This window comes from Lynx canadensis, chromosome B3, assembly GCF_007474595.2.
Source record: "Lynx canadensis isolate LIC74 chromosome B3, mLynCan4.pri.v2, whole genome shotgun sequence".
Taxonomy (NCBI): Eukaryota; Metazoa; Chordata; class Mammalia; order Carnivora; family Felidae; genus Lynx; species Lynx canadensis.
In genome coordinates, this window is record NC_044308.2 from 38554190 (window position 1) to 38574301 (window position 20112).

Sequence of the window (20112 nt, forward strand, 5' to 3'; positions counted from 1 at the left end):
TAGGGGCAACCAATCCGAACATGCCCTTTGAACTTGGGACAACACAGGGCTGCACTCTGGGAAAAGAATCTAGTTTACAAGGCCAGGCAAGGCTAGGAGGGTAGAACAGGCACCCATTTCCAGTCTGTTAATTGTTCGGTTTTTTTTCATGTTCGTTTATTTTTGAGAAAGAGAACATGAGCAGGAGAGAGGGAGGGGGACAGAGGATCTGAAGCAGCTCCACGCTGACAACAGCGGGCCAGAGGCAGGGCTCGAACTCATGAACCCTGAGACTACGACCTGAGCCAAAGTCTGATGCTCAACCCACTGAGCCAGCCAGGCACCCCATTAATTGTTTTCAAAGAAGAGTGTGGACCAGGGGAAAGCCACCAGGCAACCAGTCCAGAGGACTGGATTAACCAGACCTAGGACACTGAACAGGTTACTTCCTTCCTTTGTCCCTCATTTTCTCCTTCACAGGGGAAAAATAAGGGGCAAAAATAAATTTAAAAATATGTATATATAGTTTTTTTTAATTTTAAAAAAAATTTAAAAAAATAAATTAAAACAGTAAGGGGCAAAAATAAATTAATAAAAGGGTAAAATTGGATGACCTCTAGGCACTAAGAGAATTTTCTGCAATGATGGAAATGTTTTCATCTGTGCTCTCCGATACAGCAGCCATTAGTCACATGCAGCCTCAGGCCCTTGAAGTGTGGCTTGTGCAGCTTAGGAGCTAATTTTTATTTTTAAATTTTATTGAATTTTGGTAAATTGAAATTTAAATAGTTATATGTGGCTAGTGGCTACAGTTCTGCAGAGTGAAACTCTAAAAAGGCCCCTAGATGGGCGCCTGGCTGCCTCAGTCAGTAGAGCATGCAACTCGATCTCAGAGTTTTGAGTTCAAGCCCCACGTTGGGCAGAGAACTTACTTTAGAAAAATTTTTTTCATAGACCTCTAGCATTTTACATAACCTTTGAACAGCTGTGTGGGAAAAACATGGATGTCAGAGGAGGCCAGACCTGGGTTCTAAACTTAATCCCACCACTTTCTAGCTGTGCAACCTTCTGCAAATTACTTCATTTCCCTGAACTTCATTCTCCTTATTTGGACAACAGAATATCAGGACCTTTCTTGCAGAATTTTAGTGCAAATTCAAGATAATGCACGTAAATAGAACAGAGAGGCTCTCAATAAATTGTAGTTATTTTTCCAGTTATCATGTCCTTCAGGGATACAATTTCACAGGTCTTCTGACTTCATCTGTCCCGTCCTGATCAAGGGCCGGGACTTAATTATTACCCCACGCATCAACAGCCGTGCTCCTACAGATGCAGCCCCTGTCTGTCGAGAATGCAACCTGCTCCGGAATTGATTCGGGTCCTCAGCTGTGGGCGAGCCAGGAAGCCAAGTCCTCTGTGCCTCCGGAACTGCTGACTTCCTCTTACCCTGTGTCCCCTCCACCTCACACGTGCATTCAGGAATTCACAAAACTCGTCCCCATGATCGCATACCAAGCTGACACTCTGTCCAGTGCCACCCGAACACCTGTTGGTGGTTTCTGGTACTTCCCTCCCGAACTCTCCCCTTGACTTCCCCTAATATTTTATGGCTTCTTTATTTGGAAATGCTTGCAGATAACCTTTCATTTTGTAATTGCTCAGTGATTCAGAATATGCAGAAATAGAAATGCAACAAGCTACACTTATGGCTAACCCAGCATTAGTTTAGTTACCAAAATAAAACAAGGCAAAAGAGACTATGTTTTAGAAGGAATGTTCCAATAAAACAATAAAAACTGTTGCAGTCCCTATCTAGATTTAAGATTTTAAGTAATTTGTACACCCAAAGTGGGACTCGAGCCTACAACCTCGAGATCAAGAGTCGCATGCTCTACCGACTGAGCCAGCCAGGCACCCAGTCTCTAAAAATTAATACAATGCGTTAAAAGCCTGTTCCAAGTGTTCCACTGGTCCATCCCCTGGTAAATGGAACCTTTCCACAGCTCCAGTGACCAAGCCTTACAGTGGACATAAATGAATGGCTAAGAGAAGTAGGATAACTTCTCTTCTTTTAACTTTATTTATTTTGAGAGAGAGTGAGCCCAAGCGGAAGATGCACAGAGGGAGATGGCGAGAGAGAATCCCAAGCAGGCTCCGCACTCAGCACAGAGCCCAACACAGGGTTCGAACTCTTAAATCGCGAGATCATGACCTGAGCCAAAATCGAGAATCAGGTGCTTAATCAACTGAGCCACCCAGGTGGCCCTAAATTTTCTATTAATAATAATTACTGGAATGTTAAGCTGCTGTCTTCTTCCTGTTGGGGGCTGGGGGGGGGGAGGGGGGGCGGGAAGAAGCTGAAATACAGGCTGACATTCCAGTAGGATTTCACTGTGGATTTGAGTAAGCCATTAGACAAAAGGTTTACAGTTAGCTTGGAATTCCTGCTAACTTCTGAGCGCCTCCCCCCAACCCCACCCCTGCCCCGACAGGCCCAACAGTCTTGAAGGACTGTTTACTCAAGGACAGTCTGAAATCAAATGGGGCAAATAACTTTGGACTCTCAAATGTGGTGAGGATCTAGTTTTTTAAAACTAACCTGGAAATGTAAGTTAAAACTCAATGAAGGAATACAATTAACCTGGATCCAGACAAACCTATAAGTACAATATAACCAGCTAGTCCAGTCTTCTTCCAACTTCCCATACGTCTATTCTTAACCTGAATCTGGAACCCATGTAGATCGTTCACTCAACTCACTGTTCAACTTTGCCTGAAAAGTAAATGCATTTAAGAGCATTCAAGACACTGAACCTTTCGTGGTAACAGTTAAACTCAAAATAGGTCAATTCCAGAAAGGCATTCATTTCAAGGGGACTTTTGTCTGTGGTTATTTTGAAAACCACTGCTTTTAAAACTGACATTATGAAGCTTAAAAATAGGCCCTCCTACTAAGGATCCTGGACTAAAATACCCTTTCCTCTCCTCATTTCCTTATTCCCTTTTCACTCAAACACCTAAGAGAGTGGTGATATAGAGGGTTGCCTGTTCAAGAACTTCAGATTACTTGAAAAAAAATGCAGATTATTAGTTTAAAAAAATTTATTTAGGATACTGGATAAAGTTACCAAAATTTGGTGTTGGATAAACCTAGAAAATTTTCCAACCAAGTATCCCAAATGAAAACATGTAATATATACACCATAAGAAAATCTAAGTCTGAAAACCACCTCCTCCACTCCAGCTGTGTGAACTCCCAGCAAGTTCCTTCTCCTCTCTGGGTCTGGTTTCATCTCCCAAATGCAGGGAGGAGGCTAGAGGATATGCAAGGTCCCATCCACCCCGAACAGGCTCTGCTTCTATAAAGCTAGGCAGCTGCTTCCTATTTTCATGGCTCCTTGGAAAGAGCAGAAATGTTCCTTGCCCAGAAGGTCCTTGGAAAGCGTCATTATAGTTAATGGTATTCCCCTGGGACATAAGAACTGCTTTTGAGAGCGATGAAAGATGGATATAAAATACAGAGGTGTTCGGAGGAAAAAATAAGTTATGTTTTGAAGATGACACTAGTAAATCCAGAAATGCATTTGTATTCAATCCAAAAGTTACTAGATATAGGGGGCACCTAGGTGGCTCAGTCACTTAAGCAGCCGACTTCAGCTCAGGTCATGATTTCACAGTCTGTGAGTTCAAGTCCCGTGTTGGGCTCTGTGCTGACAGCTCAGAGCCTGGAGCCTGTCTCAGATTCTGTGTCTCCCGCTCTCTCTGCCCCTCCTCTGCTTGCTTGCGCACACTCTCTCAAAAAATGAATGAACAGTAAAAAAAAATTTTTTAAGTTACTAGATATAATTGAATTTAACAAAGCCGCAGGATATAAACAATTCATACAACTCAAACCATGGTCAAGATGGCAAATACAAATTTAAAAATGTTCAACCATAATGGCAACAAAATGTTAACTCTTTGAAATATTAACTCAGGACACAACAGAATTATTCAGAAGGAACTAACACCACAATAGAAGAAAGAGGAGACATTAATAAATGGAGAGGTACACCATGAAAGTTTCTCAAGTTTTCATGAAGGATGCCTGGCTAGCTCAGTCAGTAGAGCATGTGCCTCTTGATCTCAAGGTTGTGAGTTCAAGCCACACACTGGGCATAGAGATTACTTAAAAATCTTTAAAAAAAATCTTAAGTTTCCATTAACCCTACCAAATAAAAAAAAAAAAAAAGACTATCAAAACTACGTTAAGAGTTACAAGGAAATTTTAGAAATACACCGAAATACCATAAAGACCAAATAAAAGTAAACCGGAAAATACGACAGATAGGTAGATAAATTTAACAAACTCTAGTAAGATACTGGAACTCAACAATTAGGCCCATTCCTCCCATCAAACACATTAATAAATCCCAGATGGGACGGAATTAGCCATGTAAAAGAGAAAAAAGGCTGTAAGAAAAAGAAGCCACATGTTCCTGCGAAGTTGTGACGAGATATGTCCAAATACTAAAAGAAAGTAGGCTATCCCATACAAAAGACATGTTTCCAAAGACAAAAAAAAAAACAAAAATGTTTTCTTAATGCAACATAAAAGGAAAACATCGCAGTGGGACAATGTAGTAGCCACATAACTGATAAAACTTTAAAATATAAAAAGCACACTGACCCCAACAAACCACAAGACAAGTAACTGTGCAGAGGTTAATGGAAGACATGAATGAACAAATAAAATACAAAGCAACATAATAACTATTTAGATGAATCTATCAAGAAATCACCAGAGAAGAAAAGTTTGCATGTAGCCTTTCAAAATGTCTAGCTGGTGCCACCAAAGCGGCCCCCCTACCTCTCCAGCTTCATCTCCCACGACCCGCGCCTATGCACCCAGCACGCTCAACTCCTTGCCGGCTCCTCCAGGCATCCCAGGCTTTCCCATTTATGTGGAGGGGCTCTTCCTGCCATGCCCTGCCCCCCCCCCATTCCCATGGAAATCCTAGCCATCCTTCAAGACCCAGCTCAAATGTCATCTCTTCCGTGAAGGCTCTCCTAATCTCCCCCACTGGATGTGCCATCTTCCTCTTCTCAGTGAGCTCTGACAGTACTTTCTTTGTACATCAGGGCACTTTTCTTACTCTGCAGCCATTTGTGTCCTTCCTCTTGGGCCCCTGCTACCTCTCCCTCTCCTCCTAGGAGATTTTCGAATCCCTGGAGGCAAAGGCAATCTTACTCAACTACCTACAGCTTCTAGGACAGTGAGTTACATTAAGCATTCAATAAATATAGCTTAAATAGAATTGATGAAATACAGAAAATAATCCCATTTCAAAAATACGGCCCCACTAGCATCTAAAATAAAGCAGACTGACCTTCAAAGGAGCCGTTTAGTGCCTATTAAACTATCAAAAAATCACTAAATTTAACAAAACAACAGCAACAAAAAAACCTTCTTGAGGTTTAAGAAAACAGTTGAAATATAATTGGTTGCATCTTTTTTTGGAACATATTCTCTAAACACGTAACAGCGGTAACATGGTTCGTCACCTCTGATTTGGTGTGTAAATTAATCTAAAAGCAGAATAAATTGGTTCAAAACACAAGACCATCAGTACCTAATAAAAATCTGGAAGCCACCTAAGTAATCAATAAAAGTATCATTTATAAAGCCAGACCCAATCAAATTCTACCCTTCGGCCAAAAAATGACAGGCAGGAGAATTATGTCTATGTGTAAAACCGAGGGGGGTGGAGAGGACACATCCACTGATCACAACCATGTAAATAATCGAATAACCAAAAAGTTACACTAGAGAACTTAATGTCTGTAGTTCCCTTCTTCAAAAGGTGTTTTTACATTCAAAAATTTTTTTAAAGTTCTGCTAAAACAGGCAAATATTCAAAAAAAAAAGGAGGGTTGGGGGGGAAGAGGCCACACTACCCTTGTCCACTTTTTCTTAACCCCTGTGTAACCTCTTCTTAACCTGACTCCCCTGCTGACATCAAAGCAGGATGCCCCTGGGAGCTACAATGAGAAATTCGAGGCAGGATCAACATTTTCCACAGTCTGCCCTGCACCAGGATCCAGAGAATGAACACCTGCTATTTCAAAACAAAACACCATTCATCCTCGGAGGAGTTAACTTAGCAAACAGGTACAAGAGCCTCCAAACGAATGGCTCTCCTGGGATTTCAGGTAACAGAACCAGGACACAGGACATGAAGTGAAGACACAAGAGGCGGTAAGTCAATAACATGATGTTCCAAAACTAGCAGCTTCTGGAAGGAAACAGCATAGACAAAATTGGGACCTTAAGCTTTCTTTTCAGGCTCAACCTTACTTTCTGCCCAGCCTGTGGGTTCCCTGGGTTTGTTTTCTCAACATGTCAGAAACATTCACCACGGCTTAACCTGTGCTTCCTGGGGAGGCTGCGGAAATACTACCAACTCATACATACAAAGGAAAGCTAGCAAGAAGGTTTTTTGTTGTTGTTGATTTCTTTGTTTAAGCATTATTTTGGTTTTGTCCAATCTACCAATGATTTGCTGTATCACCAGTGTTACAGACCCAGGGGTCTAAAAAGGTATGGTCCCGGGGCGCCTGGGTGGCGCAGTCGGTTAAGCGTCCGACTTCAGCCAGGTCACGATCTCGCGGTCTGTGAGTTCGAGCCCCGCATTGGGCTCTGGGCTGATGGCTCAGAGCCTGGAGCCTGTTTCCGATTCTGTGTCTCCCTCTCTCTCTGCCCCTCCCCCGTTCATGCTCTGTCTCTCTCTGTCCCAAAATAAATAAACGTTGAAAAAAAAAAAAATTAAAAAAAAAATAAAATAAAAAAAAAAAAAAAAAAAAAAAAAAAAAAAGGTATGGTCCCTAATCAAGTTGAGGGAAAAGAGACATAGAAAAAACAATTAGTGAATAAGAAAACATTATGTTTTAAAATGATATTGCATTTAACGCGATGTTTATTACACAATATAGACCAGAAGTACAAAAGAGGAAAGAGAAAATGTGAATTAACATTAAAAAGGGCATTAAGACTCAGGATGAATTTTGTTCTTTGGGTACTTTTATTTATTAGGAATTTTTCCAAACATACAGAAAGATGGAAAGAATAAAGGGAAACTCATAAACTAACCAACTAACCAACTGAGAACATTTTGCCTCATTTGCCTCCTCTACTATGTGTGCATGTGTATTTTTTTTCCTGAACCCTTTTTTTTTTAATGTTTATTTATTTATTTTTGAGAGAGACAGAGAGCACAAGTGAGGGAGGGGCAGAAAAAGAGAGAGAGAGAGAAAGAGATACAGAATCCAAAGCAGGCTCCAGGCTCTGAGCTGTCAACCCAGAGCCCTACGCAAGGCTCAAACCCATGAATCGTGAGATCATGACCTGAGCTGACATCAGACGCTTAACCGACTGATCCACTCAGGCACCCCTTTCCTGAATCATTTCAAGTAAGTTTCATGCATCACCTATGAATAACAACTTTCTCCTACATAATCATAATACACCTAAAAAATTAATAATTCTCTATTCAAATTTCCCAGATTGTCCCAAGAATACATTTTATAGCTATTTCACTTTTGAATCAGTATCCACCCAAGGTTCACGCATTACATTTGGTTAGCATGTCCCCTTAAGTCTGTTATTCTAAAACCACACCACTCCCCTCCTCCCTGACTTTTACCTGTGACGCTGACTTTCTAAAGAAACTGGGTCAGTTGTCACAGAGAATGTTCCACATCCTGGATTTGTCTGATTGTTTCCTCCTGGTGTCATTTAACTTGTTCCTCTGTCCCTGCATTTACTGTAAACAGGAAGTTGGGTCTCAGGCTTGATTAGATACAGGTTTGGCTCAGATTTAAAAAAAATTTTTTTAATGTTTATTTTTGAGAGACAGAGACAGAGCACAAATGGGGGAGGGGCAGCGAGAAAGGGAGACACAGAATCCGGAGCAGGCTCTAGGCTCTCAGCCATCAGCACAGGGCCCGATGCAGGACTTGACCCCACAAACTGCGAGATCATGACCTGAGCCAAAGTTGGACGTTCAACCGACTGGGCCACCCAGGCGCCCTGTGGTTTGGCTTAGATTTTAAGACAGGCAGCATATAAAATGTCCAAATCAACATGATTTATCAACATTTGTAATCTGGTATTAAGAGCAAAAGAGAACAGCTTTTTGAGGAGGAAGAAATCAAAGTGGCATCATTAACAACACTTCCCCTTTGAACAGCATGCGAGTGCTTTCACATACGTTATTTCAAATGATGCTCACCTGCTCTCCTTCCCTCACAGGTTTGTTATATTATCATCCTCGCTTTACTCATAAGGAAAATGGAAGCTCACAGAAGTTAAATGACATGGCCGAGATCAACAATTAAGAAGTGATATAACTAAGTCTCGAAGCCAAGTCCTAAAGTAGCATGGAGTTACTCAGAAAACACTACATGGGAGATGAGATTTATGCCAGGTCTTGAAAGATGGGCAGGATTCATTCATTCCAGACAGTCTGCTATATGCCAGGGAAATAGCAGTACACAAGAAAGTCACGGTCCCTGCCCTCACAGAAGCTAAAGCGTGGTGACACATAGAAAAAAATAAAATAAAATAAAATCATGTAGGAAAGCGGAGGAAGGCATTCCAGACAAAGGAAACCATGCGAGGAAGAACAGACAGAGGTAGGAAGCAGTATGCTGGAGCAAAGGGAGGCCAGTAAAGGGGTCAGTGTGGATCACAACAGGTGAAACTGGGAAAGAGAAAAATCAAACCAGATGGGTAAGGCAAGGCCAACAGCTACTCTACTAAAGTATCCTCTGCCTTTCTTGCAAAGATGCAGAAGTGAAAGAATATTCTTTTTTTTAATAGATTTTTTAAATTTTACTTATTTTTGAGAGAGAGACAGAGTACAAGCAGGGGAGGGATAGAGAGAGAGGGAGACATGAATCTGAAGCAGCAGGCTCCAAGCTCCGAGCTGTCAGCACAGAAACCGACGCGGAGCTCGAACCCACAGACCATGAGATCACGACCTGAGCCGAAGTCAGACATCTAACTGACTGAGCCACCCAGGTGCCCCGAAAGTAGAATATTCTAAATGTTCATGACCAAACAAGGGCCCCACATATCTCCTGGCCATGGGTGAAGTCATCTTTATGAATCTTTTTGCCCTTTCTGTATCTGCTGCAACGACAGCAGAGGGCATTCTTCCCAAGAACACAGGCTTTGGCTGGCCTTACTCTTCACCTGAAGTTCTCAAACGACAGCACCAGTTATCAGTTACTGCGGCCTAAGAGCGGTAGACACATCCAAGTTCACAACTACAAAATGAGTCCCAGAAAAGGCCCTAAGAGACCCCCGAAAAGCACATCAGCCTGTCTTCGCCCCACCCTGAAGGGCCTTCACATTCTAACGGACGTGTGTCCCTTCCAAACCTGGCAGAAGTGCTGATGCCATGAGTTATGCCCTGAATGCAACAATAAGTAATAATTAAGTACGTCTGAGTGTTTTAGAGTTACGGTGAAACAGTTCAAAGGCCAAAATCTGTGGATGCCACCAAGGCCAAGCAATGCAGCCTCCTGTTTGCTCAGCACCTCATGGCCTTCAAAGCACTATTACACGTGCGACCTTGCGTAATCTTCACGACACTCCCTCAAGGGAGGTAGGCATGCTCTGTGTCATCACCAGGTCGCTACTGAACACCGGACGACGTTCTCCTCACTGAGCAAGGAACACAGCCAAGCCCCCACCTTCGTGAAGCTTACGTATTAGCGAGGCAGGGGAGCGCAAAAACACTTGACACACAGTGTGATGTTAGTCGTAAGTGCTCTGAAGAAAAACCGGGCAACATAAAGGGGTAGAGAAGGACAGGGAGTGCTGTATTATAGACAGAGCGATCACGGATGACCTCTGTGAAGAGACATTTGTACAGAGATCTGAAGGAAATGAGAAGAAGCGTCCAGTGCACATTTTGGGGAGAATAGCATTCCAGGTTAGATGGAATGGCAAATGCAAAAGCTCTGACCTGAGACTATGCCCAACCCGCTGTGGGACAGTACAGAGAACAGTGGGCTGGAGCTCACGAGTAGAGGGGGCAGTGGAAGAAAACCAAGGACCTGACTGGGTGGGGCCTTTGTAGGCCATTAAGGTAAAGATTCTGTAAGCCATTATCATCTCCACTGGACAGGTAAGGAAACTAAAAGTCAGGGAGTACAGGAGCACCGGGGTGACTTGGTTAGTTAACAGTCCATCTCTTGATTTCAGCTCAGGTCATGATCCCACAGTTCGGTTCGTGAGTTTGAGTCCCTCATCTGGCTCTGTGCTAAGCATGCTTGGGATTCTCTCCTCTCTCTGCCCCTCCCCTACACGTGCTCGCACACTCTCTCTCTCTCAAAATAAATAAATAGACTTAAAAAAAAAAAGTCACTGGGAATGCAAGCTGGTGCAGCCACTCTGGAAAACACTATGGAGGTTCCTCAAAAAATTAAAATAGAACTACCCTATAACCCAAGAATTGCACTATTAGTTATTTATCCAAGGAATACAGGTGTGCTGTTTCAAAGGGACACATGCACCCCCATGTTTATAGAAGTACTATCTACAATAGCCAAAGTATGGAAAGAGCCCAAATGTCCATCGATGGATGAATGCATAAAGAAGATGTGGTATATATACACAATGGAGTATTACTCGGCAATCAAAAAGAATGAAATCTTGCCATTTGCAACTACGTGGATGGAATTGGAGGGTATTCTGCTAAATGAAGTTAGTCAGAGAGGGACAAAAATCATATGACTTCACTCATATGAGGGCTTTGAGAGACAAAACAGATGAACATAAGGGAAGGGAAACAATAATATAAAAACAGGGAGGGGGACAAAACAGAAGAGACTCATAAATATGGAGAACAAACCGAGCGTTACGGGAAGGGTTGTGGGAGGGGGGATGGGATAAATGAGGGGCACTAAGGAATCTACTCCTGAAATCACTGTTGTACTATATTCTAACTAATTTGGATGTAAGTTTAAAAAAATTAAAAAATAAAAAATAAAAAAAAGTCGGGAAGTACAAAGGACTAGTGTGAAATCAAGGTTTGCGTGAAAATGTGAGGTTTGGGGGAAATGCCCTGTGCCGCGATTTCTTCTCAGGGCTCAGTGTTCTCGTCATGAATGAAAAGTGTTCTTTAAGAAACAAAGAAAGAGATTAAGGATGTGCCTCATCATGGAAGGAGACCCAACGTACCCCGAGCAATGCCATTTCTGAGTACATTCCACAGGGAAACTCTCACGAGAGTCCAAAAGGAGACATGCACAAGGATGGTCGTGACCGCGCTGTTTGATGCAGCCGGAGGTTGGAAACAAAGTTGTCTAAATCTAGAGGAATCAACAGAGGAGGCCAGCGTGGCCATGTGACTTGCTTTGGCCAAGGAAATGGAAGAAGTGACATGTGTCACTTCTGGACAAAAACTTTAGGAGACAACGTGGTTTACAAAATGCCCTTCTCATGTGAGCATATTTCAGAGACGGTGCCTCCATAAGCCTGGATCCCTAATGGAAGCCAGTGAACAGAGACTCCCACTGACCTGCAAGTGTGTTAAACTGTAAGATTTTTTGGTTGTGTGTTAGCTCAGCATAACCTAATCTATCCCAACTGAGGCACATTTACAGCACAATAGTAATTTTTATAAAATCTGAATATACTTAGAGTATACAACATGATTTGATACACATAGACAAATGATGATTACAGTGAAGCTAATTAACAAATATATTCCTTATACAGTTACCATTTTTTGTGTGCAGGACAGCACTTGAAATCTACTATCCTAGCAAATTTCCGGTATTCAATACAGTATTATTAACTGTAGTCACCATGTTGTACACTAGATCTTTAGACTTATTCATACTACGTTAACTGCAACTTTTCTTCCCCCCCCCCTTTTTTTTTCTGAGAGAGAGAGAGAAAGAGTGTGAGTACACGAGCCAAGGAAAGACAGAGACAATCTCTAACGTAAGGCTCCATCCCAAGACCCTGGGCTCATGACCCCAGCCCAAATCAAGAGTCAAGTCGGATGCTCAACTGACAGCCACCCAGGCGCCCCTTAACTGCAACGTCGTACCCTCTGACCAACACCCCCACCTCCCCATCCCTGATCTCTCTGCTCTGCTTCTATTTTTTTTTTAGATCCCACACATAAGTGAGATCATGCAGTAATTTTTTTTTCTGTGTCTGGCTTATTTAAATTTTTTTTTTTTACATTTATTTATTTTTTGAGAGACACAGAAAGAGCACAAGTTGGGGAGGGGCAGAGAGAGAGGGAGACACAGAATCCGAAGCAGGCTCCAGGCTCCGAGCTGTCAGTACAGAGCCAGACGCGGGGCTCGAACTCACAAACCGTGAGATCATGACCTGAGCCGAAGTCGGATGCCCAGCCGACTGAGCCACCCAGGTGCCCCGGCTTACTTCATTTAATATAACATCTTCCAGGTACATCCACGTTGTCACAAATTGTAGGATCTCCTTTTTTTAAGGCTGAATAACAACACAGTCACATTCAGCACTCTACGCACAGAAACACACAAAACAACGCCATCTACCTCCCAAAGGTACACATACCCAACAAAACATGGAACTATAAGACCATGCATTCAATACCGGAGAGTGGGTGAGTGGGTGCCTGTGAAAGAAAAGGAAATGGAGAGGGGGAAATGACCGCAAAGGGGAAGACAAAAGAAAAAACGGAAAAGTATAAAAAGGTTTGCTAAATACATTGTACAAATATTAGAAATTTAAGTCACCCACTGATTTACTCAAACATTTTGGCACTTCATATGTGCCAGCTACCGTATTCCATGTGCTACTTACAGAGCAATGAATCAGAAAAAGGCTGCCCTAACCTTATAGTTTATGGTGTACAGAAGAGAGAGATCTTTCAAACATCCTAGTAAAAAAAAGTTAGAGACAGTGAACAAATGTCATTTAAAGAAAAAAAAAATCAGGTGATGGGCACTAGCGGGCTCAGTCAGTGTAGTATGCAACTCTTATTCTCGAGGTCCGGAGTGAGTTCGAGGCCCACACTGGGCATGGAGGCTACTTAAAAAAAAAAAAAAGGAGAGGGGCACCTGGGTGGCGCAGTTGGTTAAGCGTCCGACTTCAGCCAGGTCATGATCTCGCAGTCTGTGAGTTCGAGCCCCACGTCGGGCTCTGGGCTGATGGCTCAGAGCCTGGAGCCTGTTTCCGATTCTGTGTCTCCCTCTCTCTCTGCCCCTCCCCCGTTCATGCTCTGTCTCTCTCTGTCCCAAAAATAAATAAACGTTGAAAAAAATAAAAAAATAAAAAAATAAAGGAGAAGGAGAAGGAGAAAGAAAAAAAAGACAGGCACTCTTTTAAGTGCCCTGTCTTAAAAAAAAAAAAATCTGGCGAATATGGGAAAGTGACCTCCTTTAGAGATTAGGTGGTCTGTGAACACCTCTGAGGAAATGACACTGAGGCAGAGATGATGATTGCTTCCTTCCTAGCATGGGCAGAGGAAGAGATGATTCATTCTAGGCAAAGGGAGCAGCATGTGCAAGGGCCTGGAGGGAACACAGACCATCCCAAGGAGGAAGTGAAAGAAGACTAGCAGAATGGAAGAAAGGAGCGGCAGGAAATGTGGTCGAAGAGATGGGGGTGGGGGGCCCCAGTGGGCAAATCACTTGGTCCCACAGCCCGATAGGAGTCTGGATTTCATTCTAACTGCAATGGAACCAGGAAACCATTTTGAACAGGAATAATATGATCTTATTTCCAATTTATTTCATGCTAACACTTAGCTCCCTTGCAATATGCTCAGACATTTCTGCAAAACTCGCAAAAGAGGTATTTGTGCCCTCTTTTTCTTCAAGGACCCCCACAACTTGCATAAACTTCAGGTCCCATGTAACCCAGGTCTGTCTGAATGCTTTAAGTGCTAAGTTAGAGGTAAAGCCCAAAGTGCCAAGCAACCACAGAGGAGAAGCAACCTTGCCAGTTACCAAGAGATCCTTAATGTCACTGGACAGGACCACGTTCCAAACTGTGCCCCAGTCTAATCACAGAAATCACGAGAACAGCAGCCTTGCTTGAGAAATACTCTTAAAGGTGAAAGCTGAAGGTGCATACAGCTTTCCTCCCATTCGTGCCAGGAAGTGTAGGGCAACAGTCCCTGTTTGTCTCAGGCAGCCTACACAGAGATGCCTCCTATTGTAACACAGCAATGAGTCATGGAGGTACATGCAGATGGTACAAAAACCTAAGCGATCGCTGGGAGAGTCCTTTATCCAGAAGCAAAGGCACCTTAACATACATACCCACCACCACAAACGGAAATTACCTTCTAGTTTCCTTCAGCTTTCTCAACATTACCCAGTAAGGAAGACACCAGCAGCAGCTAACATTTATGGAAGGTTTACTATGTATTATTAGCTCCCTGGATCTTCACAAAGACCATAGGTGGGTTCTATCAATTAGCTCCATTTTCTGCAGGTGAGAAAACTAAAACTAAGCCTTCGGGAGACTGAGAGACCAGCCCCAGGTCACAAAACCGCAGAATAACAGGGCCAAGGCTTCAACCTTAGCCTGACTCCAGAGTCCAACCTCTTAACCGCTGCTGAGAATCTCCCAGTCCCACCAAATTTTTCTGCCACCAACTCCAGGGTAGTTTATTCTTTTCCTCCTTGTATTTTCTTTTAATGAGATTCCTCTGCTTGGCAAAAATACAGTTGTGGTGTCACAATTAACAACAGAATGACAACAGGTACTTCCACTCAGTACCCACCTCCAAATCAAATGGGAGCAGGATGGTCAGGCCACAACATTCAACCAGCCACTGTGGTCAAAACTTGCCCTGCCCTGTGCTGGGGCACTTTCAGTTTGTTTTAAGGGGATAAAATCCTGTGCAGTAAGTCTGAATAAATGCCTACAAAGAATCTGACCTCTACAAGTCAATATTATGCAAAATAGACACTTCAGGTTTTTTTGTTTTTGAGAAAGCACCAGCGGGGGAGGGGCATACGTGGAGGCGGGAGGGGCGGGGGCAGGGAGAGAGAGAGGGAGACAGAATATCTTAAGCAGGCTCCATGCTCAGTGCGGAGTCCAGGGCGGGGCTCCATCCCATGACCCTGGGATCATGACCTAAGCTAAAATCAAGAGTAGGATGCTTAACCGACTAAGCCACCCAGGCGCCCCAACATTACAGTACTGTACTGAAGGGGATCTGCTGGGAGCAGGTCTGAGGAACCTGGCTCAGTTCACATGACAGGTCCACCACTGGCCTTGTGATCATGAAAGAGATGGACAGAGCCACGAACCCAGAAGGTCCCCAGGCTATTAAAATCTAAAGAGAGAAAGGAAGGTTATAGAAATCACCAAAGGGCAGAAGGTTCAGGCCTACTCCACCATTTCATCAGCTAGCTTCCATGCATCTCCAGTGTGCAAATAAAAGATTAAGAACCAAATATTTTCTGGTTAATTCTCCAGCTAGTCCGATCTCTCTCTCTCAGTCTTGTCCCTCACTCAGGACGCAACACGAGTTGTGGCAATTCAGAAACACCCAATGGCACAACCTCATCATTGTTTAATGAGATAAAGCGCTGGCTTGCGAGCATACTGGAAGCCGCAGGATGGAGCACCTTGTGTATGGTTTTCCTGGCTTTGAGTGTTCCTGTCTCAGGTCAGGAGTTTAGGGCTCATGGTAAAGTACGGAAAGCTAGAAGAGACACTAGTGCGGAGCATTTCTGAATGAATGAATGAGTGAATGAATGAATGAATGAATGAAGCAGTTGAAGAAGAAGAAAACAGCACCCTTGGAGACAAAATAGTTTCCAGGAAGAAGGCCAAGGACCCGCAGCCCCTGAAGTCGGCCAGGGGAAAGCCACGGGGATATTGGTGTACCCACGCCCCTGCTAGCCAGCGAGCAGCCGCAACGAGGCACTCCAGGCCCACAGGTGTCACGTACAAAGGTGAGGACACTGCTCACCAGTCCCAACTCCACACTTCATACCCTAAGCCGGCCTCAAAGACACAGAAGCGATCTTAATTCTTTCCAGGACATCTGCTCCCTTCTCCCCTGTACAGACTAGGATCTGGGGAAAACAGCCGGGGAGGGGTGGGAGGGCAGGCAGTTTTCATCTTGGGGGGGGGGGGGGAGGAGAGAAAGTGAATGGCCAGGGACCAAGGATGACTGCAAGGGTCGACAGAGGAGGAAAATCGGGACACCTTGGGTCCACCGACTGGTCTGAGTCAGGAGCACAATCTCTGCTTAGTCACCGATACCTCGGCAGCCAGGAGTTCCGCGCCCCTGCCAGCCCGAGACGTACGTGACGAACCCGAGCTGAGCCCCGCGCGCCGCGCACACCCGACTCGGCTCCTATACCCCAGCAGGGGCCTCCGCAGCCAGGCCCGGCGCTCGCCGCCCACCCCAGACTTACTCCGCCGAGCTGGTCCCGTTAACCGCGGAGCCGTCGGGGGCCGGGTTCAGCTGGATGGGCGTCGGCTTCTTCTTGGGCATTCTGGACCCGGGAAGGCGCTTCTAACTCCGAGGGGAGGGCGGCCCCTCTCTTGCTTCCTCCCTCTGAGCTGCCCCACGCCTGCCGCGCAGGGCCAAGTCGGGGCCACGGGCCCGGGGGGCAGCCTTCGGGGGGCGCGCCCCGCGTGGTCCCTTCAGCGCCGAGGGGCCGCAGGCGGTCTCGAGGGACCCCCGCCCCACTCGCCCGGGGCTCGGCTTGGCGCGCAAGGAATCGAAGGGCTTCCCAGGCGGCGCAGCTCGGCAGCGCGGGATTCCCTCCCTCTTTTCCTCAGTCAACCGGTCCCTAGGGTTCGATAGACACCGCCACAGCCCTGCTCCAGCTTCAGCCTGGAAAGTACAGCCGCCGCCGGCGCCCTCCCCGCCGCTCCGCGCAGCCGTCCCAGGGAGGGAATGGAGGGCGGAGGAGGGGCGGGGAAGGGGGAAGCCTCGCCCCTCCACCCGGACTGCTGCGTTTCCCACACACCCACTCGGCTCCGCCCCTATTGCCGCGCCGACAGCCAATGGAAGCACGCCTCGGCGGCAGATGACGCGGAAATACGTCACGGGGGCGCGGCGCGCTGCCCTGGGGGCGGAGTCCGGCTCTGGCTCCACAGCGCCCTCTGCTGCCCCGCGGCACTTAGATAGAACCACCGGGAAAGGAGGTCGTGGGTCCCGGCTCCTGCAGCTAACAGCCAGGTGGGCTTCACCAGGCCCTGTTCGAGGCGGTCTCCTCGACTGGAGCGCCCCCCTGGGGCCGGGTCACATTGAAGGAGGTGAAATAATAACGTGAATACGGAAAAAGATATCTTCTCATTTCTACAGGAGAGAAAGCGTGGGGGAATAGAAAACTTGCCAGGAGACTCCTTGCGTCAAACAAACAGATACATAGATTTATATAAAATTGTAATACGCACTACTCAACTACTTATGAGGGTGCAGAGATGTGGGTACTCAATACTGATGAGATTGTAATAGGGGCAACTGTTTTTGGAGCAGATTGGTAGTTTTTTGAAGTCTTGAACGCCCCTCCCTTTAAAATCCTTTAGGGGCACCTGGGTGGCTCAGTCGGTTAAGCATCTGACTTCAGCCCAGGTCATGATCTCCCCGTCTATCAGTTCCAGTCCTGCCTAGGACTCTGTGCTGGCAGCTCAGAGCCTGGAGCCTGCTTCATATGCTGTGTCTCCCTCTCTCTCTCTCTCTCTCTCTCTGTCCCTCCATCGCTTGCACACTCTCCCTCTCTCTTTCTCTCTCTCTCTCAAAAATAAACATTAAAAAAAATTTTAATCCTTTAAATCAATTAAATCCTGTAAACCAGTTCTATGAAACGTAATAAAGGAGGCACAATACCTTTTTTTTTTTTTTTTTAGGAGGCAAAATACCTATTCTTAAAAATGTGGATTCAGGGAGGCAGAGAGTGGGGAAAAAATAAAAATAAATAAATAATCAAAATGTAAATTCAGTCCTTCTCTTCCCCCTTCACCCTTCCTATTCCACCCTAAAGGAATTTGGTGTGCAGAACAAAGTAAACGTCCGCACCCAGTGCTCCAGAGAAGCGTGTCAGCCACCCAGCTGTCTGCAGTAAGGTTTCCTTTCATTTTGTAGCCCTTGATAGTGTTTGAATTTTTATTATGGCTATAACTTAATTAAGAATATTTAAATTTTTTTTATTTTTGAATGTTTTTATTTTTGAGAGAGAGACAGAGACAGAGAGAGTGAGCAGAGGAGGGACAGAGAGAGAGAAAGAGACACAGAATCCGAAGCAGGCTCCAGGCTCTGAGCCGTCAGCACAGAGCCCAACGCGGGGCTCGAACCCATGAACTGTGAGACCACGACCTGAGCCAAAATCCAACGCTCAACTGACTGAGCCACCCAGGCGCCCCGAACATTTAAAAATTTTTAACATTAAAATGAGAACGTAAACTAGTGCAGACACTTTGGGAAATAGTCTGGCAGTTCCCTCGAACACTTAAATACAGTTACCATATGACCCAGAAATTCCACCCCTAACTATATACTCAAGAGAAATGAAAAATGTACATCCATGCAAAAACATACACACAGATGCTTATGGAAGCATTATGCATAACAGCCGAAGAGCGGAAGCAACCCAGATGTCCATGAACTCATGAATGCATAAACAAAATGTGGCATACCCATACAATGGAATAGTACTCAGCCACGAAGAAGAATGAAGTGCTGATCCGTGCTACAGCATGAATGACTTCGAAAACATTATGCCAAGTGAAAGAGGTCAGTCATGAAAGACTACATATTGTATGATCCCTTTTATATGATATGTCCAGAATAGGTAAATCTATAGAGACAATAAGTAGATTAGTGTTTGTTTAGGGCTTGGTGGGGCAGGTGAACCGGGGACTGCAGAATGATAAAGGCGTAAGGCTTCTTTCTGAGGTGATGACAATGTCCTAAAACTGACAGTGGTGATGGTTTCACATCTCTGTGAATTTATTTAAACCATTGAATTGTACACTTTTTTAATTTTAGAGTTGGGGGAGAGGGACAGAAGGAGAGAGAGAGAGACACACACACACAGAGAGAGAGAGAGAGAGAGAGAGAGAGAGAGAAGTTTAAGCAGGCTCCACATTCAGCACAGAGCCCAACACAGGGCTCAACCTCATGATTCTGAGATCATGACGTGAGAGGAAATCAAGAGTCAGAAGCTCAACTGACTGAACCACCCAGGTGCCCCCCGAGTTGTACACTTGAATTTTGTTTTTGTTTGTTTCCTTGCTTTTAAGTAGCCTCCATGCTCATGGAGCCCAATGTGGGGCTTGAACTCATGACCCTGAGATCAAGAGTCATGTATTCTACCAACTGAGCCAGCCAGGTGCTCCTAGGCAAAGATTTCTTAAATAAGGCACAAAAAAAACAATCATAAAGGGAAAATATGATAAATTGGACTCTGTTAGAGTTAATTACTTTTGGCCTTCAAGAAGGATTAAAAGAGAAAAGACAATTATACTGCATATGTACAAAGCAACACAAATTTGGGGCACCTGGGTGGCTCAGTCAGTTAAGGGCCTGACTCCTGATTTTGGCTCAGGTCATGATCTCACAGTTTGTGGAATTCACTTCCTCATCGGACTCTGTGCTAACAGCATGGGGACTGCTTGGGATTCTCTCTCTCCCTCTCTCTTTGCCCCTCCCCTGTTCTCTCTCTCTCTCTCTCTCTCTCTCTCTCAACAAATTAGCTTAAAAAAAAAAGAAAATATTTACAGGAATGTTCATAACAACACTATTTGTAACAGTTATCACGGAACAACCCAAATGTTCATCAGCCATAAATAAACAAATTGTGGTAAATTCCTACAATGAAATGTTCTATAGTTTGGTGAAAATTGACTACAATTACTTGCAACAATATGAATGATCTCAAAAATACCCTGTTGAGTAGAAGAAGCTAGACATAAAATGTAATACTAATATATATATATATGGGCAAACCTAATCTATGGTGTTAGACGCTGAGACAGTGATTATCCCTGAGGAGTGGAATAATATGCTGGTAAGTTAAAGGGGGCTTTTTAGGTGCTAGTAATGTTTGCTTTCTTGATCCAGGTATAGGTTGTACAGGTGTATTCCATTTATGATTTATGTA

At 44.6% G+C, this 20112-nt stretch overlaps 1 protein-coding gene across 1 annotated transcript in view; it reads right to left on the bottom strand.

Moving 5' to 3' along the window:
* The window catches only part of MAP2K1 (mitogen-activated protein kinase kinase 1), a 79847-nt gene extending 62933 nt beyond the window's left edge, over positions 1-16914 (bottom strand). The window contains exon 1 of the mRNA XM_030317871.1: positions 16417-16914. Within this exon, the coding sequence (XP_030173731.1) occupies positions 16417-16496 (80 nt within the window). The 5' untranslated portion in view covers positions 16497-16914. The remainder of the gene's footprint in view (positions 1-16416) is intronic.
* Positions 16915-20112: the final 3198 nt, after the last annotated feature.